At 48.4% G+C, this 24,918-nt stretch overlaps 2 protein-coding genes across 8 annotated transcripts in view; one reads left to right on the plus strand and one right to left on the minus strand.

Annotated features, from left to right (window-relative positions):
• AQP7 (aquaporin 7) overlaps window positions 1-11,258 on the plus strand; it is a 14,388-nt gene extending 3,130 nt beyond the window's left edge. For 2 of the 6 annotated variants that reach the window (XM_041762581.1, XM_041762582.1), the window contains exons 3-8: window positions 2,280-2,397; window positions 9,114-9,237; window positions 9,661-9,798; window positions 10,007-10,125; window positions 10,305-10,522; window positions 10,906-11,258. In XM_041762581.1, coding sequence (XP_041618515.1) covers window positions 2,280-2,397; window positions 9,114-9,237; window positions 9,661-9,798; window positions 10,007-10,125; window positions 10,305-10,522; window positions 10,906-11,188 — 1,000 coding nt within the window. In that variant the 3' untranslated portion in view covers window positions 11,189-11,258. Of the gene's footprint in view, window positions 1-2,279; window positions 2,398-5,694; window positions 5,876-7,250; window positions 7,761-9,113; window positions 9,238-9,660; window positions 9,799-10,006; window positions 10,126-10,304; window positions 10,523-10,905 lie in introns of those variants that run through there. The other 4 variants (XM_041762579.1, XM_041762578.1, XM_041762583.1 and 1 more) reach the window with 4 other exon arrangements.
• An 11,429-nt stretch (window positions 11,259-22,687) lies between these two features.
• The window catches only part of NFX1 (nuclear transcription factor, X-box binding 1), a 77,989-nt gene continuing 75,758 nt past the window's right edge, over window positions 22,688-24,918 (minus strand). For both annotated transcript variants that reach the window (XM_041762561.1, XM_041762560.1), the window contains exons 23-24: window positions 24,204-24,308; window positions 22,688-23,003 (exon numbers count right to left, since the gene is read on the minus strand). In XM_041762561.1, the coding sequence (XP_041618495.1) occupies window positions 22,931-23,003; window positions 24,204-24,308 (178 nt within the window). In that variant the 3' untranslated portion in view covers window positions 22,688-22,930. The remainder of the gene's footprint in view (window positions 23,004-24,203; window positions 24,309-24,918) is intronic.

Below are 24,918 nucleotides of genomic sequence, written 5' to 3' on the forward strand. Positions count from 1 at the left end.
ACTTGTCACTCTGCTGCTCTTCCTGAACCTGAGGTCATCACTGACTTCCTTCTCTATTTTTCTTTTCAATCAAATACCAAGTGTGTCATTTTTACTGTCTTCTAGCTGTCTCCATGGCACCTTCTTGGCTCAGGCTGCTATCACCACTTGAGCAGTCTCTGGCAGAAGCTTCCTAATTGCTTGCCATACCCCCACCCTTGTTCTCTCATCCCAGCTTCCATAGAGGAGGCAGTGCTCCTGCTTAAATCCTCCACTGAACCCCCTGGCCCTCTGGGTCTAGTTCAGACTCCCTAACATAGGCCATGAGGCCTTCTGCCATCTGGCCCTGTGCCCCTCTCTGCCCACCTCATGCCACTTTCTCTCCTCTCTCTGGCTGGCCCAACCTTGGGGAGCTTGTCGACATATTACACACTGTCTTAGTGGCAAGCCCTCTTCCCACCCCTCCCCTGATGCTCCTTCATCTGCCCAGCCTTCCATTCTCAACTTGTTTCCCTTCCCATGGGAGACCCTCCTATCCCTTCCTCTGGGAAGGGACTTGTTTCCTTCCTGAAATCCAGTAGAACTAACCCTTCACCTGTGGCAACACTCCTCACTCTTTACAGCAATAGCTTCATTGCTTTTCTTCCTGAGAGCAGGGATCATGACAATGTTCATTGCTACAGGGCTTGAACATAGCAGCCATTTGATAAATCTTTGGGCCAGTGGCTGGTTGGTGGTTATTTGTTGCTTACTGTGTCCTGCCTGCTGTGTGATGAGAAGGAAGGGATCAGAGTCGGAAAATTCTCTTGGTGTCCTTGGCTTTCTGCTCTGTCCACCTCTTCACTGCCTCTGTGGTACTTGCCAGGACCCTCATGGGTACCTGCCTGCCTCAGGGTACTCACAGGCGCTTCTTCATACCTGAGAGGCTGGCCATAGGGGCATATGATGCTGCATGGGAACTGGAGTTGGATGGAAGCCAGTAAATTATCTGGGCAACTCTATATCCCCCTCCATATGCTCAGCCATTGGTTTGTTTCCTTGGGGTAAGGAGAGAGCAAGCACTAGGGTAGGTGAGATTACACATAGGGTCTCAGCCAGAAAAGGGGAAGGTGTTTTATCCAGGTCTGATTTACGTTTCTTACTCCCTCTGCTTATTCTGTGCTGCTGTGAGGTCGGGGAGATTTCAGGAAGCCTGGGATGGGGTGGGGCAGTGTTGTCGCTATTCCTACCAGGATGAGGTAGTTGAGAGGCTGGTGTCAGCTTTGGGTATACAGCAGGGGAGGGTCACCAGTCTGAACAAGCACCAAGGCCACACCTAATAGTATCTGTCGCCTTCCACCTCTTCTTCAGCCTCCAGACCCCATTTCCTTCCCCAAACCAGAACTCTCTATCCTCCCCTCACAGCAGATGATGGAGCCTGTAACTCAGTTTTTTGTCTATCTATCCATTCAACCATACACTTACTAAATAGTTGTCAAGCACATACCATGTGCCAGGCCCTGTAGGAGGTTCTGGGGATTTAATGGAGAGTATGACAGACGAATTCCCCAGTTTTTATTCATTGGACAATATATCTTGCACCTCTGTGTTTGATCCTGTGCTAGGCACTGAGCATACAACAGAGTGGAAGATCCAGTCCTTCCTTTCCTCCATCCTCTCTCTCATTTGTTCATTCATTCATTTGTTCACGCACCGAAGTCTGTTTGTGTCAACCTGGCTACAGAGCCCCATGCACTTTGCAGATTCCTTCATCTCTGGCAGAACCTGATGCAAGTGTCAGGCCTCCGTGTTTATAGAGCCCTGAGCAGACTTTGCCACACCCTGTGTTGTTTGCAGAGTGCCTCACTTTTAACAGGTCCTGCTTGATGCCTGGCCTGTGTTCCCAAAGCCTGGATCCTGCAGATAGGCAGGCAGGCAGATGGACAGAGGGACAGCTGAGCTCCACTTGTCTGCTTGCCCTCTCCCATCTGCTTCTTTTCTGAGACTCACTGGCACTCAGATGGCACTTGCCAGCTCCCCACTGCTCCCTCTGCAAAATGGCCTCATTAGTGTACCCTTCCCACTGGTCCAGTCTCCTCCGGAAAGGAGAGACCTAGCCTGGCCATCTAGCACCAGTCCTGCTCCACACCCCTGTGGCTCTCAGTTGTCTCTGATCCCAGCTGTACCAGCTGCCCTGGGCAAGAGGAGGTGTGTGTGGGTAACCTCTGGGTTACCCATTAACAGCCATGAGTTAAAGGGCAATGGGCAGCGAATGCACTTGACTCTCTTTCCTTCCCACGGGGCTTGGGCCGCTGTTCCAGGTCCACTCGAGGCTCCAAGATGGTCTCATCGCCCATAACAACAAGGATGCGAGCAATATTGCAGAAGGATATGGTGCGAGAGTTCTTGGCTGAGTTCATGAGCACGTATGTCATGATGGTGAGTGGTAGGTGACACAGATGGGGCGGGCTCTGAGGAAAGGTCAGGAACCCCTGGGCCCCAGGAGGGTGGAGTTCAGTGAAAGCAATCCATGACCCCCTCCCCACCACTGACCCTTGAGTCACATTATCCATTCTTCAGCCTTGGACCTGGAGTCCTGATGGGGAAACACAGGAAAGTAAGAAGAGAGCTCTTCTGGTTGTCTTTTTGGGAGAGAATGAGATCATACTATTTGGGGGGCAGAACAAAACCATGGGTTGGGGCACAGGTGTCAGGGAGCATGGCTGGAAGTGGTGAGAAGGGAAACTAAGAGTACAGAGATTAGAGAGAAGTGTCATTGAGCGTCATGCTTTGAGAATTAATACCGAGGGCAATGAGGAGACCCTAAAGGTTTTCAAGCTGGGGAGTGATGTGTTCAGATTTAGATTTTAGAAGGTGGTTTGGGGTGCAGTGTGGGCCTCAGCAGAACTGGTGGGAAGCAGTTAGAAGGATGTTGACCTAGGATAGAGAGATGGTGATGACTGGTCCAGGGATAGAGAAGAAAGCTCACATTTGAAGGAGCTGTGGAAGAATTGAGGCTTTGCAAGCAGCAGATGAGAGGAAGGTGCTGGAGCCCGGGCCCTCTGCAGAATGAGAAGTGAGGTCAGTTTGGTTGTGATCAGGTGAGTTCCAGTGGAGACATTTAGGAGATTGGATATAGAGGTTTGGAGCTCAAGAAAGGGACTTGGGCTGGAAGTAAGGAGTTGAGAACTCATCAGACTATGGATGGTGGTTATAAAACTATCCAGTGAGAGTGTATAGAGAGAGGAAAAAAAAAAAATAAGCTGAGGACAGAACCCTGAAGAGGAGCACGCAAAGAAGGCTGAGGAGGAGTGGCCAGAAAAGTGAGACGAGAAGAGTGGAGAGACCTGTGATAGAAGGGTGGGTCCACCAGGAGGGAGTGGTCAGCAGTGGGAGGCTGCAGACAGGCCAGAGAAAGTGACTACTGGCAAGGGTCTGTAGGGATTGGCAACATGGAGGTCATGACCTGAGCTGAAACTAAGAGTTGGACGCTCAACCGTCTGAGCCACTGAGGCCACCCCTGTCTTCTCAGTTATTTAGCATGTTGAATTGGACCTTTATGGACTGTGGAGTTGGTTGAATCCTGGCTCTGCTATCTTCTAGAGGTGTGACTTTTTTACAGGTATCTTAACTGTTTAGGACTTTAGCTTCCTTGTTGATAAATGGAACAGCCACAACAAGCTGGCAGATACCCAGTATACGTGTGGGACATATGTGGTGGTCTCTTGTCATGATAAGCACTCTCGACTGCTCCCCCTCCCTGCTTCCTGCCTTCTTCCCTTTCCCCATTACCTGCCCTACTGTTTAGACTCCTGAGCTGTAAGGATGGCAACTGGATGGTGTCCAGCCTTAATCCAGGGCTAAGTCATTCATTTATGACAAGACATTCCAGCCTCATGAGGGCCGTTAAACCTTGGAACCATGGAGGTAGGAGGTACTACCTCCTGTACAGTATCTTCTCAAATCCTTACAGCAAAGGGTTGCATTCCGTCTATGAGGGAGGTTCTATTATTATCCTATTTCAAAGATGGGAAAACTGAGCCCCGATGAGACAAAGTTATTTGTCCAAGATGACATTTTAAGTTAAGATTAAATCCACTCCAATCTAACATCACAGTCTTGAACCTTAGTCTCTTTACACTCTGTCCCTTAGTTTAGCTAAGGCAGGATTCACAACACTCTGGCTTGTTAATTCTCCCCCAGCTGAGGTAAGGCCCTAACTTTCAGGCTTTTAGTAGTCTCGGGGCCTCAGTTTCCCAATCTGTGGAATAGGAACAGAAACATTTGCTGGCAGATTTGTTGTGAGGATGGAAGGGGAATAACACTACTTATAAAAGAACTCAGGGAGGTATAAGCTCATATAGAACATTGTGTTATTACTTTCAGTTGTTGGGCCTGTGACAAGAACTGGGGGCTTTTTCAGTTACAGGAAGCTCAGTCATCAGGGGGAAGATTTTGTCAGAAAAACGAGTGTGACCTTGGGCCCCATTTACTGCAGCCAGGATCAGGGAAGTGGACTGTTCTACTCTGTTCCGTTCTACAGCCTCCAGAGTGTTGTGCTCAGGGTTGGCCTCGTACCTATTGGGACTTGAATGGGCTGGGCCACGTTCACTGACCGTGGAGAGGAGGGGCTAGGCCATTAGAGGCCTGGAAAACCAGCTGTCGACATGAGCCAGAAACAGAGGAGTTGCAAACTTACATGCTGTGGGGGCCAGAGAGTCAACTCAGAGCAGAGGGAACTGTGGCTAAGTGCGGAGTACCAGCCTGTGCAAAGGCATCTTTGCCACTGCTCCAGTTGACTACTGCCACACTGGGTGGAATGCAGGCCGGTGTTGCCCGAGCTTCTGATTTTTCAAGAGAGGCTGAAACTTCTGGTTGTCAAAACCAAGTTACCCAAACAAAACATGTGTTCTGGTTTAACTGGCCCATGGGCTGCCAGTTGGCAACTTTGACACAGGAGGTCATGAGGGGTTTATTCACTCATTCATTATTTTTAGTAAATGGTTTTGAGCTCCTACTTGGAAATGTGCACTCTCTGTATGTGCTCCAGCCCCTGCACCTCCCAACCCTCCTCAAGCCTGTCAGCTGTCCTGTTCTCACTCTCCACCCCAATGCCTCATCTGTTCCTGTCCTCTCCTGCCTCATCCTACCCTTGGCCTTAAGCCAGTCTGCCTCTGGGCTTCCCTGCACTTGTCCTGGTGTTCTTGGGGGACATACATGGCCTTGCTCAACTGCCTCTCCCCAACCCTATTGAGGCTATCTGACTTGTTCTCGAACTTTCTCAAGGCTGCCTTGTACTCTGCCCCCCCCCCCCCCCGTTTTTTAATCAGCAAATGGCTGGATTTCTAGCTTAACAGAGAAAACCATCAGGCAGGCTTCCTGTGTCTGGCTCACCCACCTAACCCTGCAGCACCAGACTCCACTTACCTGTGCATCCATGTGTCCCCTCCTTGGCCAGGGCAGGCTCCTCCTTCACGGAGGACCCTCCATTCCTATACCAGTCCCACCCTCCAGTCTACCCAGGTACTTTGTTCCATTTTGAGGGAGAGCCTCTCCCTCTCTCAACCTTACCATACTGAAGTCTCTCTACTTAAATTGGCACAGCACAAAACATCTTCCCTTCCCCCTGTGAGCCCCTTCAATTATCATGCTCTCCCTCCCTCCCTCCTCAGACAGGTTCTCAAAGAGATGTCTACAGTGGTATCCTTCAACTCTTCTTTTTTTTTTTTCTTCAAGGTTTTATTTATTTATTCATGAGAGACACACACAGAGAGAGGCAGAGACACAGGCAGAGGGAGAAGCAGTCTGGACTCAATCCCGGTTCTCCAGGATCACACCCTGGGCTGAATGCGGCGCTAAACCGCTGAGCCACCCGGGCTGCCCCTTTCACCTCTTCTTCATCACCTCTCAATTTCTGGTACCTAATTTCTGTTTCTATGGCCTGATGATGTAGTCCTCACCACATTACTAAGGACTGCTGGATGGTCACATCCAAAGGGATGCTTTTCAGGCTTTTATGCACTTGACCCAGAGGCTGCATGTGATGGTGGGGACCACACCCTCCTGGGAAACTCTGTTTCTCTTTGGTGTTGCAGGCACATTCTTCCTTTGTTCCTCTCCCATTTCAACACCTGCTCCAGCCAGAGTTTCTGACACCGACTTATGTACAGCTCTAGGTTCAGCCCTCAGCTGACCATCATCTCACCTTCATCCTCCTTGATGGCTTTATCTATAGCCCCCATGTCCACAATTTTTCAGCTTTCCTTCTTCAAAAACACTAGAACAGAGATGTGCAAGGGAAATACAATATGAGCCGCACATGTAATTTAAAACTTTCTAGTAGCCACATTAAAGAGGTAAAAAGCAATAGATGAGGGATCCCTGGGTGGCGCAGCGGTTTGGCGCCTGCCTTTGGCCCAGGGTGCGATCCTGGAGATCCGGGATCGAATCCCACGTCAGGCTCCCGGTGCATGGAGCCTGCTTCTCCCTCTGCCTGTGTCTCTGCCTCTCTCTCACTGTATTCCTATCATAAATAAATAAAAAATTTAAAAAAATCTTAAAAAAAAGCAATAGATGAAATTAATTTGAATAATTATTGTATTTATATATATATATATCCAAAATATCGCCAGCTCAATAGGTGATCAGTATAAAATTATTAATAAGACATTCTACATTCTTTTTTTCCTATGTCTTTGAAATCTGGTGTGTACTTCACACTTAGAGCAGATCTCAATTTGGACTAGCCACACATGTCAAGTACTTAATAGCTGCATGTGGCTAGTGGCCATCATATTGGATGATGGATCTAGACTTCTATTTCCAGCAGCCCCGACATCTATAGATCCCTCAGAGACAGTATATCTAAAGCACATGGAATATTCAAAGGAGGTGCCATCTTAATGTGGCTTAAGAATATTGATTTTTCAGAATCTGAGATGAGGTATTCCAGAGAGAGGGAATAACACAACACAAAACCACAGAAGCATTAGAAAACAAGGCATGCAGGGAGCAGTATGTTGTTTGGTTTGAATTGTTTGACACAGTGACTGCCTACATTAAAACCTTGGCTCCCTCCATGCAGGCTGTGTATTTTGGACAAGCCACTCAGCTTCTCTAGGACTTGGCTAACAGTCCATCAAATGGGGAGAATTAGAGCACCTAACGCATAAGTTGGTGTAAGGGTTAAAGGAGGTGATAGATATAACTTTTTTTATAAAGATTTTATTTATTTATTCATAGACACAGAGAGAGAGAGGCAGAGACACAGGCAGAGGGAGAAGCAGGCTCCATGCAGGGAGCCTGATGTGGGACTCGATCCCAGGTCTCCAGGATTGCACCCCAGGCTGCAGGCGGCGCCAAACCGTGGTGCCAAACCGCTGCACCACTGGGGCTGCCCCTGATAGATATAACTTGCTTACAAATGTCTAGCATACAACAAACACTCAATGAATGGTTGTTATTGTTTAGTTGTAATAACATTGCTGAACATAGAGCACACTGGAGCAGACATGAAACTGGGAAGCAGAAGAGAGAAAATTATACAGGGTCTTAAATTGTGGCCTACTGAGTTTGGACTTTATCCTAGAAATGGAGGGAAGCCAGTAAATGTTTGAACAAGGGGCAGACATGATCAAATTTTTCTGTTAGAAAGGTCACGCTGGCTGCAAGGAGGAGGGTGGGTAAGATCTGGATAGAATGTGGGCAGAGCTGGTTGGGTGTGGAGGATGAGGGTGAGGAAGCTCAAATTTGGACAACTGGAATGGGGAACATAGGATGAGGATCACATTTTCTGAGAGATGGTAAGCTTTCAACGTAGAGCCTTTGAAAAACCCATAGATCTAGTCTTTGAAAAACCCAGACTCCCAGTAGGTATTTGAAGATAGGGATCTAGCTCCTAGGTGGAGGTTTTGGGAATTTTAGTGCATCAGGCATCTCTGAAGCCATAGACGTGGTAAGAAGGCCCAGGAAGAGTGACTGGGGAGAGACATGAAAGGCACCAGGAATGAGCGCTGGAGTCATCCATATTCACGAGACAGATGAAGAAAGAAAAATGTGGGAAGAAACTATAGAGAGGGAGGCTGTGGAAGTAAGAGGAAACCAGGAAAGACAGAGATGTGGAGGCCAAAGAGAAGGGACCTTCCAGAAGCACAGAGTGGTTAAAAAGGTCTAAGTTAGCAAAGTAAAACAAGTCTGAAGGGACCATTAGGAAATCAGGAGGCTGGAGCCCTCAGGGAGAGCTTTGATGTCCATGATATATGGAAGCAAGAGCCAGATTGTAGAGGGAGAGCAAGGGAAGGGATCAAGGAGCCAGCCAGTGTATTCTTTCTTAGAGCTAGGTCCACACAGGGAGGGGTGTCCAGGAGTCCACAGCTAGACAGAGAGGCTGGGCTCAGGCAAGAAGGAAGACACCTGAGTCTGTGGGAGCAGTCAAGGGGAGGGTGGAAGATACAGGCAAGAGGGAGGTGACTGGAGAGGGATGGAGAGCCTGGGCACCAGAACCAGAGCTGAAGGGGAAAGTGGATATAGATTCCGGTGGGAGCTGTGGGAGGTTGAGTGAGGGCCTAGCTTCAGGCCTCTAATTTCCCTGTGAAGAGGGTCCGGGGGCGGGGGGTGGGGGGGATCTTCTGAGGTGATCCAGCAGCTACGAATGGGCAAGAACAGAATTCAGAAATGACAGCTGAGGACAATGGAAATGTTGCTGAAGGCAAGAGGAGTAGAACCACACTGGGCTCCCAGGGCCACTGTGTGTATAGGGAGCGGGGTTCTGGCAGAGTCCAGGCCAGAAGTTTGGCAATCCCTTGAAGAAATTTCCTGCAGGTTAGGTTGAAGTGTGAGATACTCTGAGGGGTTCAATCCACACCAGCCATGCCCTCCTTGAAGCCCTGCCTCCTACCCTGAACCCCTGGGCTTGGGGTCTAGGAGTGTGGGTGCTGCTTCTCTCCCAGCTCCTTGTATAGTCCCACTCAGCTCTCCCTGGTAACATCTTGAAGAAGCCAGGACAATTTCTGGAGAAGGAGGGCATGGCAGAGGGTCTCCAAGAACAATGTATGGTGGCCTGGGGCATGGGGATGAGGAGCCCAAACTGAGCTTGAGGCCTCCTGTGAGGTTGGGGCTTCTGTGCAGGTAGTCCTCTCAGAGGCCCTCCCTTGCAGGTGTTTGGCCTTGGCTCTGTGGCACATATGGTTCTAGGAAATAAATTTGGGAGCTACCTCGGTGTCAACTTGGGTTTTGGCTTTGGAGTCACCATGGGAGTGCACGTGGCAGGGAACATCTCTGGTGAGTGAGCCCGGGCCCCATCTGATCAGCAGGGCCAGGTGTCCCCTCTAGGCTCTTCCTGCTTACCTCCAGCCAGCCCCTTCTCCAAGTCCACTTGAAACCATCCTTACTGGCCTGAGGGGAGGGAGAACACCCTGAACCCCTTTCTTTTGACCCTCTCTGCCCAGAATCTTCATAAGCTCCCCTGGATCCCCCATTTTTACTACCTGGGCCAACTTAGGCAAGTTATTTAATTTCTCTGTTTCTTACTTTCCTTAATGGTGAATTGGAGATGGTGGTCTCTGTCTTGTGGGTCTTTATGAGGATTAAATGAATCTACTCCATAAATTCTGTTATTATTATTGTTATTGTTGCTCTCATATTATTTGTTATTATTGTTTGTCTCTGCTCTCACACCTCCAACACTTCTGCCCCTCCCCTCAGGGGCCCACATGAATGCAGCCGTGACCTTCACCAACTGTGCACTAGGCCGCATGTCCTGGAAGAAGTTTCCTGTTTACATCCTGGGTCAGTTTCTGGGTTCCTTCCTGGCTGCTGCCACCATCTACCTCCTCTTCTACTGTAAGTGTCCTGCCCTGGGTTGTCCATCTCTTGCCTTAGCCTCCTCCTCTGAAAAATGGGAAGATCCAACCCTAGTATCCTGGTCTGTGAAAACATTTGGGAGAGAACCTTACAGGTGCTCCCCACCTCTGGATCCTACAGCCTTAATCCTGGGGCTCCAGTGGGGTTAAGTTGGTGGCAGGTTCACACTCAGTCTGTGTCTCCACAGCAGCCATTATCGAATTTTCGGGCGGACATCTGGCAGTGACTGGTCCCACAGCCACCGCTAACATTTTTGCCACCTACCTTCCTGACCGCTTGACGTTGTGGATGGGCTTCTTGGATGAGGTCAGTGGTCCAGTGTGGGTTCCCCTCCTTAAACCCTCCCCATCTAGCAGGCAGTCCTCACAATAGAAGGGACAAGAACTCTGGATGAGGTATCTGCCAGTGGATTGGGGCTGGGGGCACTGCTGAAGCTGTGGTTTGGCTAGGGGCCCCAGGTGGCTGCCACGGTTTCTGCTCCCCAGGTGATAGTGACAGGGATACTCCAGCTATGTCTCTTCGCCATCACGGACAAGGAGAACAACCCAGCACTACAAGGGACACAGGCCCTGGTGATTGGCATCCTCATTATTGTCATTGGAGTGTCCTTGGGCATGAACACAGGCTATGCCATGAACCCATCCCGGGACCTGCCTCCCCGCTTCTTCACTTACATTGCTGGCTGGGGTATACAGGTCTTCAGGTACTGCCCTGCCCAGCCCATTCCTGAAAGTTTTCTCTGGGTCCCCTGCATGCAGAGGGAGGGGAGAGTGATGTGAGAAGCAGCACAGTCTAGAGTCCTGCCAAACTCCCAGGTGGTCTGGGGAGACAGGTGTGGGTCCCCTCTTTCCCCTTGATCAGCACCGATGCAGATGCTGCTCTTGGACTGAATGTCAGTCCTGCCACAGATCAGCCCTGGCCCTGAATCAGACTGAAGCTGACCAGGGCAGGCTCAGGGGCAACTCTTAGGCTAGAATGGGGGTCACTCCTCTAGACTCAGGCTCTACTCTCTGTCTCAGCCTGACTGGATGTGGGTGCTGTGCTGGGCCCCAGTCCCCTCAGCAGGTCTCTGCCTCTTGCCTGCAGGGTCCGGGACTGGTGGTGGGTGCCAGTGGTGGCACCGCTCCTAGGTGCCTACTTAGGTGGCATCATCTACTTGGTCTTCATTGGCTCCAGCATCACACAGAGGCCCCAGATACTGGAGAACTCCATGGTGTATGAAGACCGCAGAATACCCGTGCTGCCCAAGACCATGCAAATCCCATCCATGACCTCTTCCCTCACCCCTGTCTCTGTGTCTCCTGCCAACAGACCCTTAGCCCAGACTGTCCCACCCTTAAGTGACCCCATCCACCTAGAGCACTTCTAAGTGCTTACTTCTAAGTAAGATTATTTGTGACCCTATCCCCCCACTCCAATAAAGAAAGCCTTGTCCAACACAGTGGCACCCTCACTTCCTAGGTGCCTCCTGTGGTTGGGCTTCCCTCCTGGATTTTTCCAGGAACCCCATGGTTATGCAGTAGCCCAGGGCTGGAGCATAGAGCTGAGAGGTCTCTAACTCCTTCCTGCCTTGGGAGCTGGGGCAACCCTGGGGGAGAATAGGGGAAGACAACCTACGGCCTCAGTAGGAACAGGAGATTAAAGGATGCCAGACACAGAATGGTGGATTTTTCAGGCCTAGTGTAGGGAAGGGATGGTTTGGGGGGAAAGGAAAACAGCTAGCTGGGGGTGAGCTGCCCTAGGATAGGACTCTAGACTCTCCTTCAGTTCTAGCTAGTCCTTGGACCAGGTAAAACAAGGCCCAAGCAATACCTCGGAGGTATACCGAGGAGGTATAGATCAGAGTTTCTCAACCTTTTTTTTTTTTTTTCATTATTATTCCCCTCAGAAGCCTTTTAGACATTTTATTTATTTATTTATTTGTTTTTTGGTGTTCAATTTACCAACATATAGAAAAAGCATCCAGTGCTCATCCCATCAAGTGCCCCCCTCAGGGCCCATCACCCAGTCACCATTTTATTTCTTAATCACATATTTTAATACCATAGGTATACTTATATGTTTATTTTATACAAAATACATTATACAAAAAAGAGTAAGATTTTTTCATCTTCTTTCAAAAATCCATGTTCTCACCCCTGGAAGCAAAATCACCCCTCGCCTTGAAAATGCCTAATGTAGGGGATCCCTGGGTGGCGCAGCGGTTTAGCGCCTGCCTTTGGCCCAGGGCGCGATCCTGGAGACCGGGGATCGAATCCCACGTCGGGCTCCCGGCGCATGGAGCCTGCTTCTCCCTCTGCCTATGTCTCTGCCTCTCTCTCTCTCTCTGTGACTATCATAAATAAATAAATAAATAAAAATTTAAATAAAAAAAAAAAAAAGAAAATGCCTAATGTAGACTGAAAGTAGGTAAGGGGTTTGATTCCTCCTCCTCCTGGTGCCAGAGCTCTCCCACACCAAGGAAATCCAGAGTCAGAAGGAAGATGCAAAGAAGAAAGTTCTTTCAAAAGGTACAGAGATAGGAAATGGCTTCATGGGATTCAGGTGGACAGGCACAGAGGTTGCTGGAGGTGAGACAGCCAGCATCCTCACTCACTCCGGAATGGAGCAGGAATTATCCTGCTTTGTGGGACTCAGAGGCAGCATCACCCATGGTTCCTGTCATTGTTTGTGCATTCAGCCTTTCAGCAATTATTGAGTACCTCCTGTGTGCAGGCCCTGCCTGGGCACTGCAGATGTTGAAGAGGATGAGGCTGTCTCTGCCTTCAAGGAGCACAGTCTAATGAGGATAGGTAATCATGGGGAAGGAGCTAAGTGGCAGAGACGGGGCTGTGGAGTTCAGAGGGGGATCCTAGCCCAGCAGTGGAGCAGAGGTCAGGGATGGCTTTCCAGAGGTGGAGGCAGAGCGAATAGAGGATAAGGTTGTCTGTTCTGGGATTGCTTGCTGCACTTTGCAGTTTGAGGAGACCGGGGCAAGGAGGCTGGGCTTTCTTCTGGAGATGGGAACATGGTGACATGAGATTTAGCAAGCTTCCCTGAGCTGCAGTGTGCAAGCTGCTGGGAAAGGGGAAGATTGGAGCCTGTGGTGGAGTATGGTGAGAGGCAATAGTCCAGGAGGAGCAGCAGGTGGGGGAAAGAGGATTCACTAGATACCGAGGAGGTATCTATATGGCTTGGCTTAAATTGGGAGATACCTATATGGCTTGGGCTTAAATTGGGAGAAGTGGGTATGGACTGGCAGGGGTCAGGCTGATTTCAGTTTTTGGCTTGGGCCTGGGGCATTGGAGATATGCCCCCTGAGAATATGCATGGCAAACAAACTGGTTTGGAGAGGAAGATACGTTATATCATGGATATGTTGAGTTTGAGTTGCCTATGGGACTTGGGGGCAAGAAGTGTGTATCTTGAGCAAGTTACTTAACCTCTCTGGGCTTCCTTTAAATCATTTGTAAAATGGATCTAATACCACCTACCATTTGTGTCACTGTGGATATTCAATGAAATAAAACAAAACACGTACAACGCTGAGAATAGTGCTTGGCACAGAGTAAGTGCACAATAAACTATTATGTCTTTTATATGGTCTGGAGTTCAGAAGAGTTGAAGATAGAGATTGGGGAAGTTATGGTTGTGTGGGTATCAAAGGAGGGTCAGTGGACAATGTCCTGGGAGCATAGCTGGGAGGTGGGGAGTGGGTACCTGAATGAGGAGGGGCACAAGGTGGGTGATCACGGGGCCTGGAAACAAAGCCAAATGCCCATCAGTATGCCCATCAGTAGGGGAGCAGGTACTTACCTTGCCCGTACAGTCACATTCAACAGACCTCTTTAGTCTTCTGTCATCCCCATGTCCCTAGGAGATGGCCTTGGAGGTAGGGCAGTCAGTGGGTCTATCCAGAACCTGCTTGCTGTCTACTGCTTTGCCACAGACATGCATTAGGCTCATTGCCCATAATACCCTGCAGTTTTTGATTCCAGGGTTAGGCTCAGATGAGCCCTGACTATGGTCACACAGTGTTTCTGTGCACAGACCCCTTTCATTTTCTTGGCAGAAGTTGGTTGAAATTCTACAATATGCTAGACACCATTTTGGTGCAGAGGATATAGGCACAAAAAAGAAACTGGAGTTCTTGTTCTCATAGAGCTGACATTCTGTGCAAAACATAGTGTGTTAGTGATACATACTAAGGAGGAAAAGCAGGAGAAAGGGACAGGTAGTGTGTGGGGCTGTAAAGACCAGACTTCACTGAAAATCTGACTTTGAGTACAGATCTGAGGGGGAGAGGGAGTGAACTGTGTGGACACCTGTGAGAGGAGCATGCCAGGCTGAGGGAACAGCCACTGAAGGGCCCTCAGGTGGGAGCATGGAGGACTGCTGCTGGAATGGAAAAATGGAGGGAAGAGTGGAAGAAGGTAAGGTCAGACAAGTAGGTTAAAACTGAGGCCAGGCCCAGAGGAGAGGTAAGACCAAGGCCTGGGGCAGAGGTAAGGGAGGTCTCTGGAAGAGAGGGGCAGGTCTCACTGCAGGCAGGCAGAAGGGAATGAAGTAGAATAGGGTGGGTGGGTGTCATGGTGCCTTGTGGGTCCCTGGCTCTTAGCTCTACTGTGTGTCTGTGTGTCTGTCTGTCTGTCTCTCTCTCTCACACACACACAGAGTCTCTCCTATAACCACTGCTTGGCTGGATCCAGGAGACACATCATTTAGCTCTGGGAGCCAGGTTGGGATATGAGTCATGAAAGTCCTGTCTTTGCTCCCTGGCCTCAGACTGGCTGTGTGACCTAGACAAGACCCCTCCCTTCTCTGGGTCTCAGTTTCCCTATCTGTGCATTGAGGCTTGGATGCATTGGTGTCTAGGGTAGACCCCAGATGTGACTTCTTCCAGTACTTTGAAGTCTCATGTCATGACCCCACTTCCCTCCCCTCCACCCTGAGGCTATGGTTGAAATGGGGACAGGGTACGGCAGGAACATCCCCAGCCTCAGGCCAGGCCACTGCAGGGCTTGCCAGATAAAGGCCAGCTCCTCAGCCTGGTGGTCCTGGCTTTGGGAAAGCCCCTTACTCCCTGTCCTTGCCTGCCCTCCCACTCCCACTCCCACTCAGAGCCTCCAAGGGAAGGCACTCGCAGGCAGCACTCTGGTCTGGCTAGTCTGTCTCTTCCCTCAGGATGAGGTTCTGTAACCCAGAAAAAGTTGGAAGCAGCCATCTTGTGCCAGGCTGGGGTGCTGATGCCCTCAGTAGGAGGCAGCTATGGTTGCTCAGCTGTGCAGCCTGGCTGTGGCCATGCACTGACCTCTGCCGAACCTAAAGTGGGAAAGAGGTATGACCCAGCTCTCCTGGGTGCCACAGCGTCCATACTGTGGCACCTAAGAGCACAAAGAGGGCAGCCAGGCTGGATGCAAATGCTGGCTCTACCACTCACTAGCTGGATAACTTTAGGTAAGAAGATAATAATAGCTCCCACTTCACAAGGCTGCTGGGATGAGAAAATGAGCTATGCCTGGCATGTGGGCAGTGTATTTGCTGTTACCACTTTACACCCTTTTGTGGTCTTCATATCCTCATGCCCATCTTATATCCAAGAATGCTGAGGCCTGGGAAGATTGGCTTGGTAAGGGGTAAACAGTAGGAATTCTAGTCCTTACCAATTTGGTTTTGGCTAGTTTTTTTGTTTTGTCTCTAAATTGTGCAATATACCCTATGAACATGCATATATTATATACAGATAGGTTAAAATAATGAAACACTAAAAAAACAAAGACGCCCCCCCCCCAAATAACAAATAACCCCAAACATCTAAGTGCCCTCCACTGAGCTTTGGCATGTTATCGATCCTCTCTGGTCCTCAGTTTCTTTATCTGTAAAATGGGGATAATGAAGCTCAGAGGGATGAGGTATTTCAGGTTTCATTTTGCCATTGGCATTTGCTATGATGAAGCAAGGTGAGACAGAGTTTGTCAGAGGTCATGGTCTTCGCTTATGTCTGTGCTCAGAGTCAAGGGGATGGGTGGGTGCTGGAGGGGATGCTCTATGCTCTGGGCTCTGTGGGGGGGTCTGAATGAGGGCAGCTGGAGGTTCAGAGGCTGGGTCAGGGGCAGAGAGGACACACAATTACGAGCTAGGTATGCCCAAGCACACAGATGAGGTAAAAAATCTAGGACTGAGCCTTTGAGTCTTCCAGGGACCCAATCAAAGCCGTACTGACGATTCCTCAGATGGGGGTGGTCCTGGCTGACAACAGTCCAGCCAGCACCAGCAAGAACGTGTTCCCGTCCTCCCCCAGCACCAGATCCTCCACTTCTATTCTGGCTTCTGGCCCCAGGTCAAGGACATCAGGGAAAAGATGAACTCCTAAGGACTCAGTGCTGGGGCAGGGGAGACTGGAAGGTGGTGGTGTATATACAAGGAAACAGTTTAGAGGTTGAACATGCTGACCTGGAGGTGCCTGTGGGGCATCTGGGGATAGACACAGGCTGGGCTAGAGATAGGGCTCAGAGTGGCATGCAAAGGCTTGCAGATAGATGAGGTGGCCCACGGAGAGATGATGGAGTCCTGGGAACACCTATGTTTACGAGATGGCTAAAGGGGAGAAGGCAGCAAAGGCCCAGCATCCCAAATACTTTGAGGCCTTTGACTTGTACCATGGGACTGGTCCCTTCTCTCAGAAGGTTCAGATGGGTCAGGGCAAGCAAGAGAAGCCAAGACTCTTTTAGGCAACCAGGAGGAAAACTCCAGACCCCTGCCACACAGGACTTCCCTGTAGCACTGAGTATTCCAGCTTCAACCCTCAATTCTGGCTCTGGAAATGTCTGACTCCTGCCCTGTCCTCAGATCCCTGGCCTCTAGATGATGGAGAATGCCCAGGGCACAGTCCTTGGACCTCTTCTCTTTCACCTTCCTTCCCAACATATAAATACCATTATATGCCAACAGCTCCCCAAATTAGATCTCCTGTCCAATCCTGTTTCCAGACTTTAGATTCCCATATAAAACCACCCACTGGACAGATTTTCATCCCCAAGCCTGCTCCTCCCACACTCTTTCCTATCTCAGTAAATGGCAAATTCAATCTTCTCATTGCTCAGGCCAAAATCTTTGAAGTCATCCCTGACTCCATTCTGTTTCATACTCTATCCACATCCCAGCTGTTAGCAAATCGTATAGGTGTTACCTGCAAAATTATCTAGAAACCAACCACTTCTCATCACCCCACCACCATCACCCAGGTTTGAGCCATCACCTCTCTTGGATTACAGAAGTGGTCTTCTGATCATCTTCCAGCTTTTTTGCTCTGACTCACCCGTATAGTCTCAATACAGCAGTTAGTGTTCCTTTAAAAAAAATAAGCCAAATCATTTCATCCCTCTGCCCTAAGCCTTCCAATGGGCTCCAGGTCCCTGCTTCTCTCTCCCTATAGCCAGATGGCTTTACTGTTCTTTCAAAGTACATGGAATGTTTCCACCACTGAGCCTTTGCAATGGCTATTCCCTCTGCCTGGAATGTTCTTCCTTCAGGTATCTGCATGACTTTTGTTTTCCCCTCTGTGCTTACACTGTTTATATAAACAAACAAAACAGTATTAAAAAAACAAATGGAAAGGTGCTAATTTTTAAAGATATTGGTTATAAACTCTACTAAAAACTTTAAAGAGCTTTTTTTGAGGCAAAGTGAAGCACTACCTCACCCATCCCCAGGCTCCTGGTTTGGGGATACATACTGCCCCCCAGCGGCCATTCTAGGAAAAAAGTCCCATCTTCTGGGGGTTGCTGGTGTACTCTACACTGGGACACAGTATAAACTTCCATCCCATCTATCCTGACCTGCCAGATAATACAGCCCCAGGGACTCCAAGGTACTCTGTGTGAGCTTTCCTTGTTCTGTGTAGTGGAAGACATAGGTTTTGGAGTCGGACCTTATGGAATTTCAGATCCCCTTAATTATTCACTGAGTGATCTAGGTAGGGCAAATGACCTAACTTCAACCTTTAGTTTCCCCACTGCTAAAATGGAGATAGTAAGAATGTACACTTCAGGGGCATCTGAGTGAGTCAATCAGTTGAGCATCCGACTCTTAGTTTTGGCTTAGGTAATGATCTCAGGGTCGTGGGATCAAGCTTTGCATTGGCCTCTGTGCTCAGTGAAGAGTCGGCTTGATATTCTCTCTCCCTCTCCCCTCACTCTCACACTCCCTAAAATCAATGTATCTTAATGCGTATGTATATACATATACATACATACTTCAAGGGTCTTTGAGGAATGAGAGGAGCACAGAGCTTGATGTATATTAAGTGGTCCAAAGCTATTATCTACTATCAGAAGAGATTCTTGGTGAAGTGTGGGTGCATGAGTACCTTGGACTCTCTCCTCCTTGCATCCAACCTGGGGTTACTGAAAGGGAGTTGACTAAAGGCCCCAGCCCTTGCCAGAGCAGCTTTGCAACTGCTTTGTTCCTTCCCCCAAGTGAGCTATGCTGTGAGACAGTCCTGGGATGAGCTTGAGGCTTGATTGTGCTAAGATGCCACATTACACTGGGAGAATCTCCCCATCTCTTAGATCCTGTCTACCTACCCTACTACCACCCTTCCCCCCCTTTTTAGATATTTATTTATTTGAGAGAGAGAGAGAGGGAGGGAGAGAGGGAGAGAGAGAGAGGGAGACAGGCAGAGGGAGAAGCAGGCTCCACGCAGGAAGCCTGACACGGAAACCTGACACGGGACTTGATCCCGGGTCTCCAGGATCATGCCCTGGGCTGAAGGCGGCGCTAAACCGCTGAGCCATCCGGGCTGCCCCTCACTACCCTTCCAATGGCTTGGGACAGACACGTGATAGATGGGGAGATCAATGCCTAGACACTGGAAGCGAACTGCCCAGGGTTCAGACTGAGTTGAAGCAGCCAATCAGGCATCCTAGCAGTTTAGCTGAGTTATATGCAGCCAGGCCTCCCAGGAGGCTATGCCTTATGAAGAGTGACCACATAAAGCCTGGGGCTGAGAGCAGCCTGGGCCACTGAGGACTCCAGGGGAATTCTGTTTGGAGAAGACAGTAGCCCTTTTCTTGAGGACTCAGACCCTTCCTGGCCTAGAGGCAGTTCTAGGCTGGGAAACCCAAAGCCTAGATTACAGCCTTTGCCTGGCTTACATTGAGTGTGAACCCATGGGGCCTTGTCCTTTCTGGGCTAGGCCTTTGTAGACTAAGGGGTTAGGCTAGTTTAGAGCTTTCCCTGGGGATTTGTGAGCTTTAAAGGCCAAAAGAGATGGTATGGGACATCTGTGCTGAGGCCACATAGGGAGCTCAGGAAGAAGAAACTCCCCAACAGGTATGGCAGGGCATATGAGAGGACTGATGAGGAAGGCAGGTCTGTAAAGGTGACCAGGTATTCCTTCCCATTTTAAAAGTCACACTGGCAGGTTCTCAGAAAGCAAGGTCTTCAGGCTTTCAGGCATGAAGCAAGAAGGCTGACACTACGCGAGGAGCCCCACCCCCAAAACTAAATCACAGGACCCACTGTTTGAAACTTTGAACCTCTCCTACGAGACTGGCATTCTTTCTTCCCTTCCATGGTCTGTTCTCTGGCCTGTCCAGGACAGGATCCAGAGCTACCTCACAGACTCTGCAATCAGAAGGGCTTGCTTTCATCTCCAAGCCTGAATACAACCTCCCACTGCACTGCAGACTGGCAGGCAGCTCCCTCAAACAAGCTAGAGGGAATTCCAGAGATAAGAACTTGGGTCCCTGTAAAGCTCTGGTCCCATAAAGAATCTCCTGGTGAAGGATAGTAGGGCTGGAAGGGGAAGGGGTGCTGTCACCTGATTCCTCAGTAAGCAATAGTGTGAGGTCTTGGTGCCCATCGGATTCCTCCACAAATGGCTCTCTTTAGTCCATGCTCATGTAGTCTTGCCCAAGGCCACTGCTCAGTGGAGGATCCACCAATCCCATGAGAAGCAGTTTCCCCTTGCTGAGGGGCTCTGGGGTCCCTTCAGTGATCCAAGGGGTGTTAGCTCCCTGCTGAGGCTGAGTAGCCTATCCGATCTCCCGAATCTCTTCCCTTTGCAGCACCAATCTCCATCATCCTTATCTTCTCACTTCAATCATTCCTACAGCTCTTGGCTGGGCTGCTTGCCTCAAAGTTAATCTTCCAATCCCTTCTTCACACTCTGCCTGAGACACTGCTCTAGAACAGGGTGGGCAAACTAAGGTCCTTAACCACATCTAGCCTGCTGCCTGTTTTTGTACAACCCATGAGCTAAGAATGGTTTTTACATTTTTAAATAGCTGGAAAAAAATGACAATATTTTGTGACATGTAAACTGTGTTAGATTTTGATTTCAAGGTCTATAAAATAAGGTGATCCTAGGACAGAGTCATGCTCATTTGCTTATGTATTATCTGCGGCCACTTTGACATCACAATGGCAGAATTGGGTAGCTGCAACAGAAACTAAGATTCACAAAGCCTTAAAATATTTCCTATCTGGATTTTACAGAAAACATTTGCTGGTAATTCCCACTCTGCATCAAAACCCCAACCATGCCATACTTTGCTTAGGACCCTTCAGTGGCTCCCTATGGCTCTCCACAGCTGACCTCTTCTTTTCCACCTCTCAGCCTCACCACCTGTTCTTCTACTTGTCTGCCCATTCTGGACAACTAATCTTTCCTCAACCCCACCACAAACCATATTCCTGGGCTTGTCTTATATGATTTACCTTTTCTTGGCAAGACTCTCTCCTTCCCCTAATGGCAGTCTACCATCTTAGGACTCAGCCCAAATGTTTCTTTCTGTTTCCCTTCTCCCAACCATGATAATTAACCCATTCCTACAATACCACAGGAAACTCCTCTTATAGTTCTTAGCTTTTAATGACAGACTAATGACCTATTTGTGCCAGATCAACCAATTTCATTATAAATATTTGCTCAGGTGGGGCACCTGAGTGGCTCAGTTAAGTGTCTGCTTTTGGCTTAGGTCACCATCCAAGAATCCTGGTGGAGGCCCGCATCGGGTTCCCTGCTCAGCAGGGAGCTTGCTGCTCTCTCTCCTCCTGCTATTCCCCCTGCATGTGTTCTCTCTCAAAGAAATAAAATCTAAAAAAAAAAAATTCATTCAAGTATGTGTTCTCTGCTGGATTACTAACTGAAAGAACAGACTATAGCCTTAGCACAAGGCTGCATGGGGTAGGCACATAAGCACTCACCAGAAGAAATCTGTTTAGCATTCTATAACTTTACTTGGCTAATATGAAGACGCTTATATGTTTTCCAGATACCAAGTATCTTTTTTTTTTCTTAAGAGAGGGAGAGGGCAAGGGGGAGTGGGAGAAGTGGGGCGAGGGGCAGAGGAAAAAAATCTTAAGCAGTCTCCATGCCCAATGTGGAGCCCAATGAGGGGCTTGATCTCCCAACACTGAGATCAGGACCTGAGCCAAAATCAAGAGTCAGATGCTTAACTGACTGAGCTACCCAGGTGCCTCTCATTTTTTTTTTTTTAAAGTAAACTCTATACCCAACATGGGGCTTGAACTCATGATCCTGAGATCAAGTCAGATGCTCTACTGAGTCAGCCAGGTGCCCCTCAAGTGTGTAACAGCACCCACAATAGATCAGGCTCCTCCCTGTATCTTGTTTAATCCTCACAACCCTGGTAAGGCAGGTGATTTCTCCATTTGACCAAGTGGCAAGTTATGTGGCAGAACTGGCATCTAAAATCAGGTCTCCTGCCTCCTGAATTCTGAGATGTACTCCATGGGCAGTTCATCCACTGAACCACTGGTTCTAACATGCTCGTGGGCTTCCTGTTGTGTTTGGGGCCACTGACCCTGTACTAAATATGGGTCCAGACAGAGGCAGTTTTGTAGTTTTGTCTCCTCCCTCCAGTTGCTTCTTCTTGCTCCTTCCTGTACCTGCTGCCTCTCGAGGTAGATTGCCTGGGCTAGGACCAAAGGGTGACCCTACTTTCTCTGAAAAATGGCGGTTTTGTGACATCACTTCTGAAATCTTGTGTTGCTCTGGGGCTTGCTCTGGACAAAGAAGTTATTGGAAATCCAGCCTCCAAGCTGGAGGAGTGTCAAGGCAGAGAGGGGCAAACTAATGTTAACAGTCAATGTGCCTGCCTTAACAGAGACTCAAGAATGCCTCCAGAGGGTGCTGGAATAAGCCCTGCACTGTCCACATACTTTTGTGAATATTTAAACAGAAGTCCAGAGCTCAGAGACTAGGAGAGCTAATACAGATGCTGCAGGCCTGAGAGAAAGCAACACAGGAAAGGTAAATTCCACCTGAGATTTTTCTCAATCAGAGGGAGAGTTAGGGCTACATTAGTTAATACAGAGGCCATAGTGCAAACCTGGTAGGAGGAGGAACCTGCTCTATGGTATTCTACTACCATGGTTTTTATAGTTAAACTGTCACCAGCCAGGCTCAGTGAGGTCACATGAGCCATGCCCCAAGACTCTAGAAAATGGAATTCTGTAAAGCACTCTCCCTCCTTTCCTAGGTCGAGAACTGATGGCATTAAGAACTCCTAAGAAAAGTTTAGCCAGATAGACCTATGAGAGTTTTTGGCAAAAGACTCAGAAAAGATAGCTAAGTTTAACACAACACATGTGATTCCAGATATGGTATACCAATTCAACGTTTGGTATTTTGGACTGAGAAGTTCATTTGTGTCTTTCCAAAGATTGTGATCAGTTTGGATTAATTCAAAAAGGAGGTGCAGGTGATGTTGCAGATATTTTTAAGAGGAGGATGGGTAACTGGGACAACTGAGGCTATGACTAAGTGCCACTTTCAGGCTAAAATTCTGCTTTGTCCAAATCAAACCCAATGTTCCCCCAGCCCTCTAAGCAATCGCAGTGATGGCAGAGCCTCTGCAAATACATGACTGAATCACTAGTGACCATCTAATTAGAGATCTGGCCATACTGAAACACTTTATACAGACGGAATAGCGGATGAAAGATCTCTGATACACTCATGCTTTGGATGTATCAGTACAAGATAGTTATGTGAGGCTGTGTGTGAGTCCATCAAACAGTTAAGAACAAGCATGATTTATCTGCTGGCAAACGAGTCCCATCACACCTAATCATTCTTTTATCTAAGTGCATCTTGATCTTCTCAGTCCTGGACATCAAAGTAGTCAATTACTGGTTCCTTGGCTATTTTCTGTAAATTACTGCTCACAGGACTCCTGAAAAGCAAACAAAGAATGATCAATCTTTTCTTGTTGGGGGGAAATAGTCTGAGGTCTTCAGAAAGTTAAGGATCAGCTGATTTACCATTTGCAAAAAAGCTTTGATAAGACAGTGGGCCCACATGGGCTTTGAACTGCTAAAATTTGGTGATGTGCACATAGGGGTTCACTATATTAACACTACTGTCTCTACTTTAAAAGTTTTCCACAATAAGGTTTTATACAAAAATAAAGCAAACGAAGGGGGAAAGAAAAGAGCGTGGCTTAAACAGGTCAAAGATCCCACATGGTTATGTCAAGATGGTATTGGGCATGGCTATGGAATAATGCGTGGAATACCTTTACATTTCCCAAACCACTGCCCTTGTGGATATGTAGCTAGGCTGACTAGAATGCAGGCCACTTGCTCTCCAGGAGCGAAGCAGGGCTGGTCCTGAGCAACTACACTAATCCTTGCCAAGGTAATGCTCAATAGTCAACACCTAGCTGTCCTGGCTGGTCCTACAGAACACTGATTGCTATAGCCATCTTGGTAACCCTGTAAGCAGCTCTTTCCCACCCTCCTAGAGGTTTTGTATAAGAGGTCCTGGTAGGGCTTCTGTGATGAAGGCCAGAACAGCATTAGGGACGCTGTTGGGTTTCAGAGCAACTTTCAGCAATGCTGCCTCAAAAAGAGAGCAAGGGATAGTGTTCCTTTCTTGCTCCTGTCTGAGACTTGCTGCTTGCCAATGTGGTTTTCTTTTCTCTTTAAATCATGAATATATGTTTTTGTTGTAAAAATTATTCAAACCATAGAGAAGTAGAAACACAAAACTCAAAAATCTCTACCTTCATTGCAACCCTGACCCACTATCCCACTTTCACCTCCAGAATAACTGTTGTGAATCATGTGATGATGTTCCTAAGTCCTCTGGTGTGATAGATTGAATCCACTTCCCAATGTCATCACCTACAACATGGAAGTTATTTCCAATGACTCTTCCCCTGAGGGGAAGTGGGCATTATAAACATTAAACTTAGGACCCCTCTGGTATGAACAAATGTCTGACATCCCAGTCAAACCTTATTTATTTGAACAAAGCACCCCAAGGCTAGGCCTGAGAAGTCACCAATGGCTGGTGGAGTCCTGGACTGTTCAGCCGTTGCTGGCTTCTCTGAATAGATAGGGCCTTTGGAAAATAGTTGAAGGATCCTTACTTGTCTGTCTGATGTCTGTGATGAGGAATTGGTGGTGGAGGCCGTGACTGCATTTCCCTTTCAAGGACACCAATCAGTGTGGTAGGAGGACAAATGGACTTTCCCCTGATAAGTCAGAAAACAAAGTACCGAAAAGTGAGAATTGTTTGTGGAGACAGGCAGACTGCTGGAAATTCAGTCATGACTTTCACTGTGATGCTGTTGAATATTCCAATGTGACCTGTCCCTTCTCAGGCATGGTCACCTTCATTTAACCCTCTTCCACCCACATCTGTCTGGGCTTGTTACCTGCTTCCTCTCCCTCCTATACTTGAGTTTTCTTTATTGGTAAGGACCTACCAACTCTGTCAGATTCTGACAATGATTCTAGATCCTCCTTGCCACTTCCTGGCTCACACTACAGCCTCAGTTTCCTCTCATGGCAAACACTGTTTTTACAGGGGATACCTTGAATCACAGAGTCCAGCATTTTTTTGTTTCCATCCTGCCAGGATGACAAGGAAAAAAGGGACAGACTGATGTGATGGGAAGGCACTGAGAGTCTATTCCCTGTGCCTGAGGAAATGCTACTACCTTCAGTGTCACTCATGAATCGGGGCAGACAAGAACCTTGGATATCTTTAGGCATGTCTATCCTATAGACTGAGGCATGGGCTTTTTTGCTCTCTGGTTCAGATCACTATTCATTTATTTTTTTAAAGATTTTATTTATTTG

This window comes from Vulpes lagopus, chromosome 7 (assembly GCF_018345385.1).
Source record: "Vulpes lagopus strain Blue_001 chromosome 7, ASM1834538v1, whole genome shotgun sequence".
Lineage (NCBI taxonomy): Eukaryota > Metazoa > Chordata > Mammalia > Carnivora > Canidae > Vulpes > Vulpes lagopus.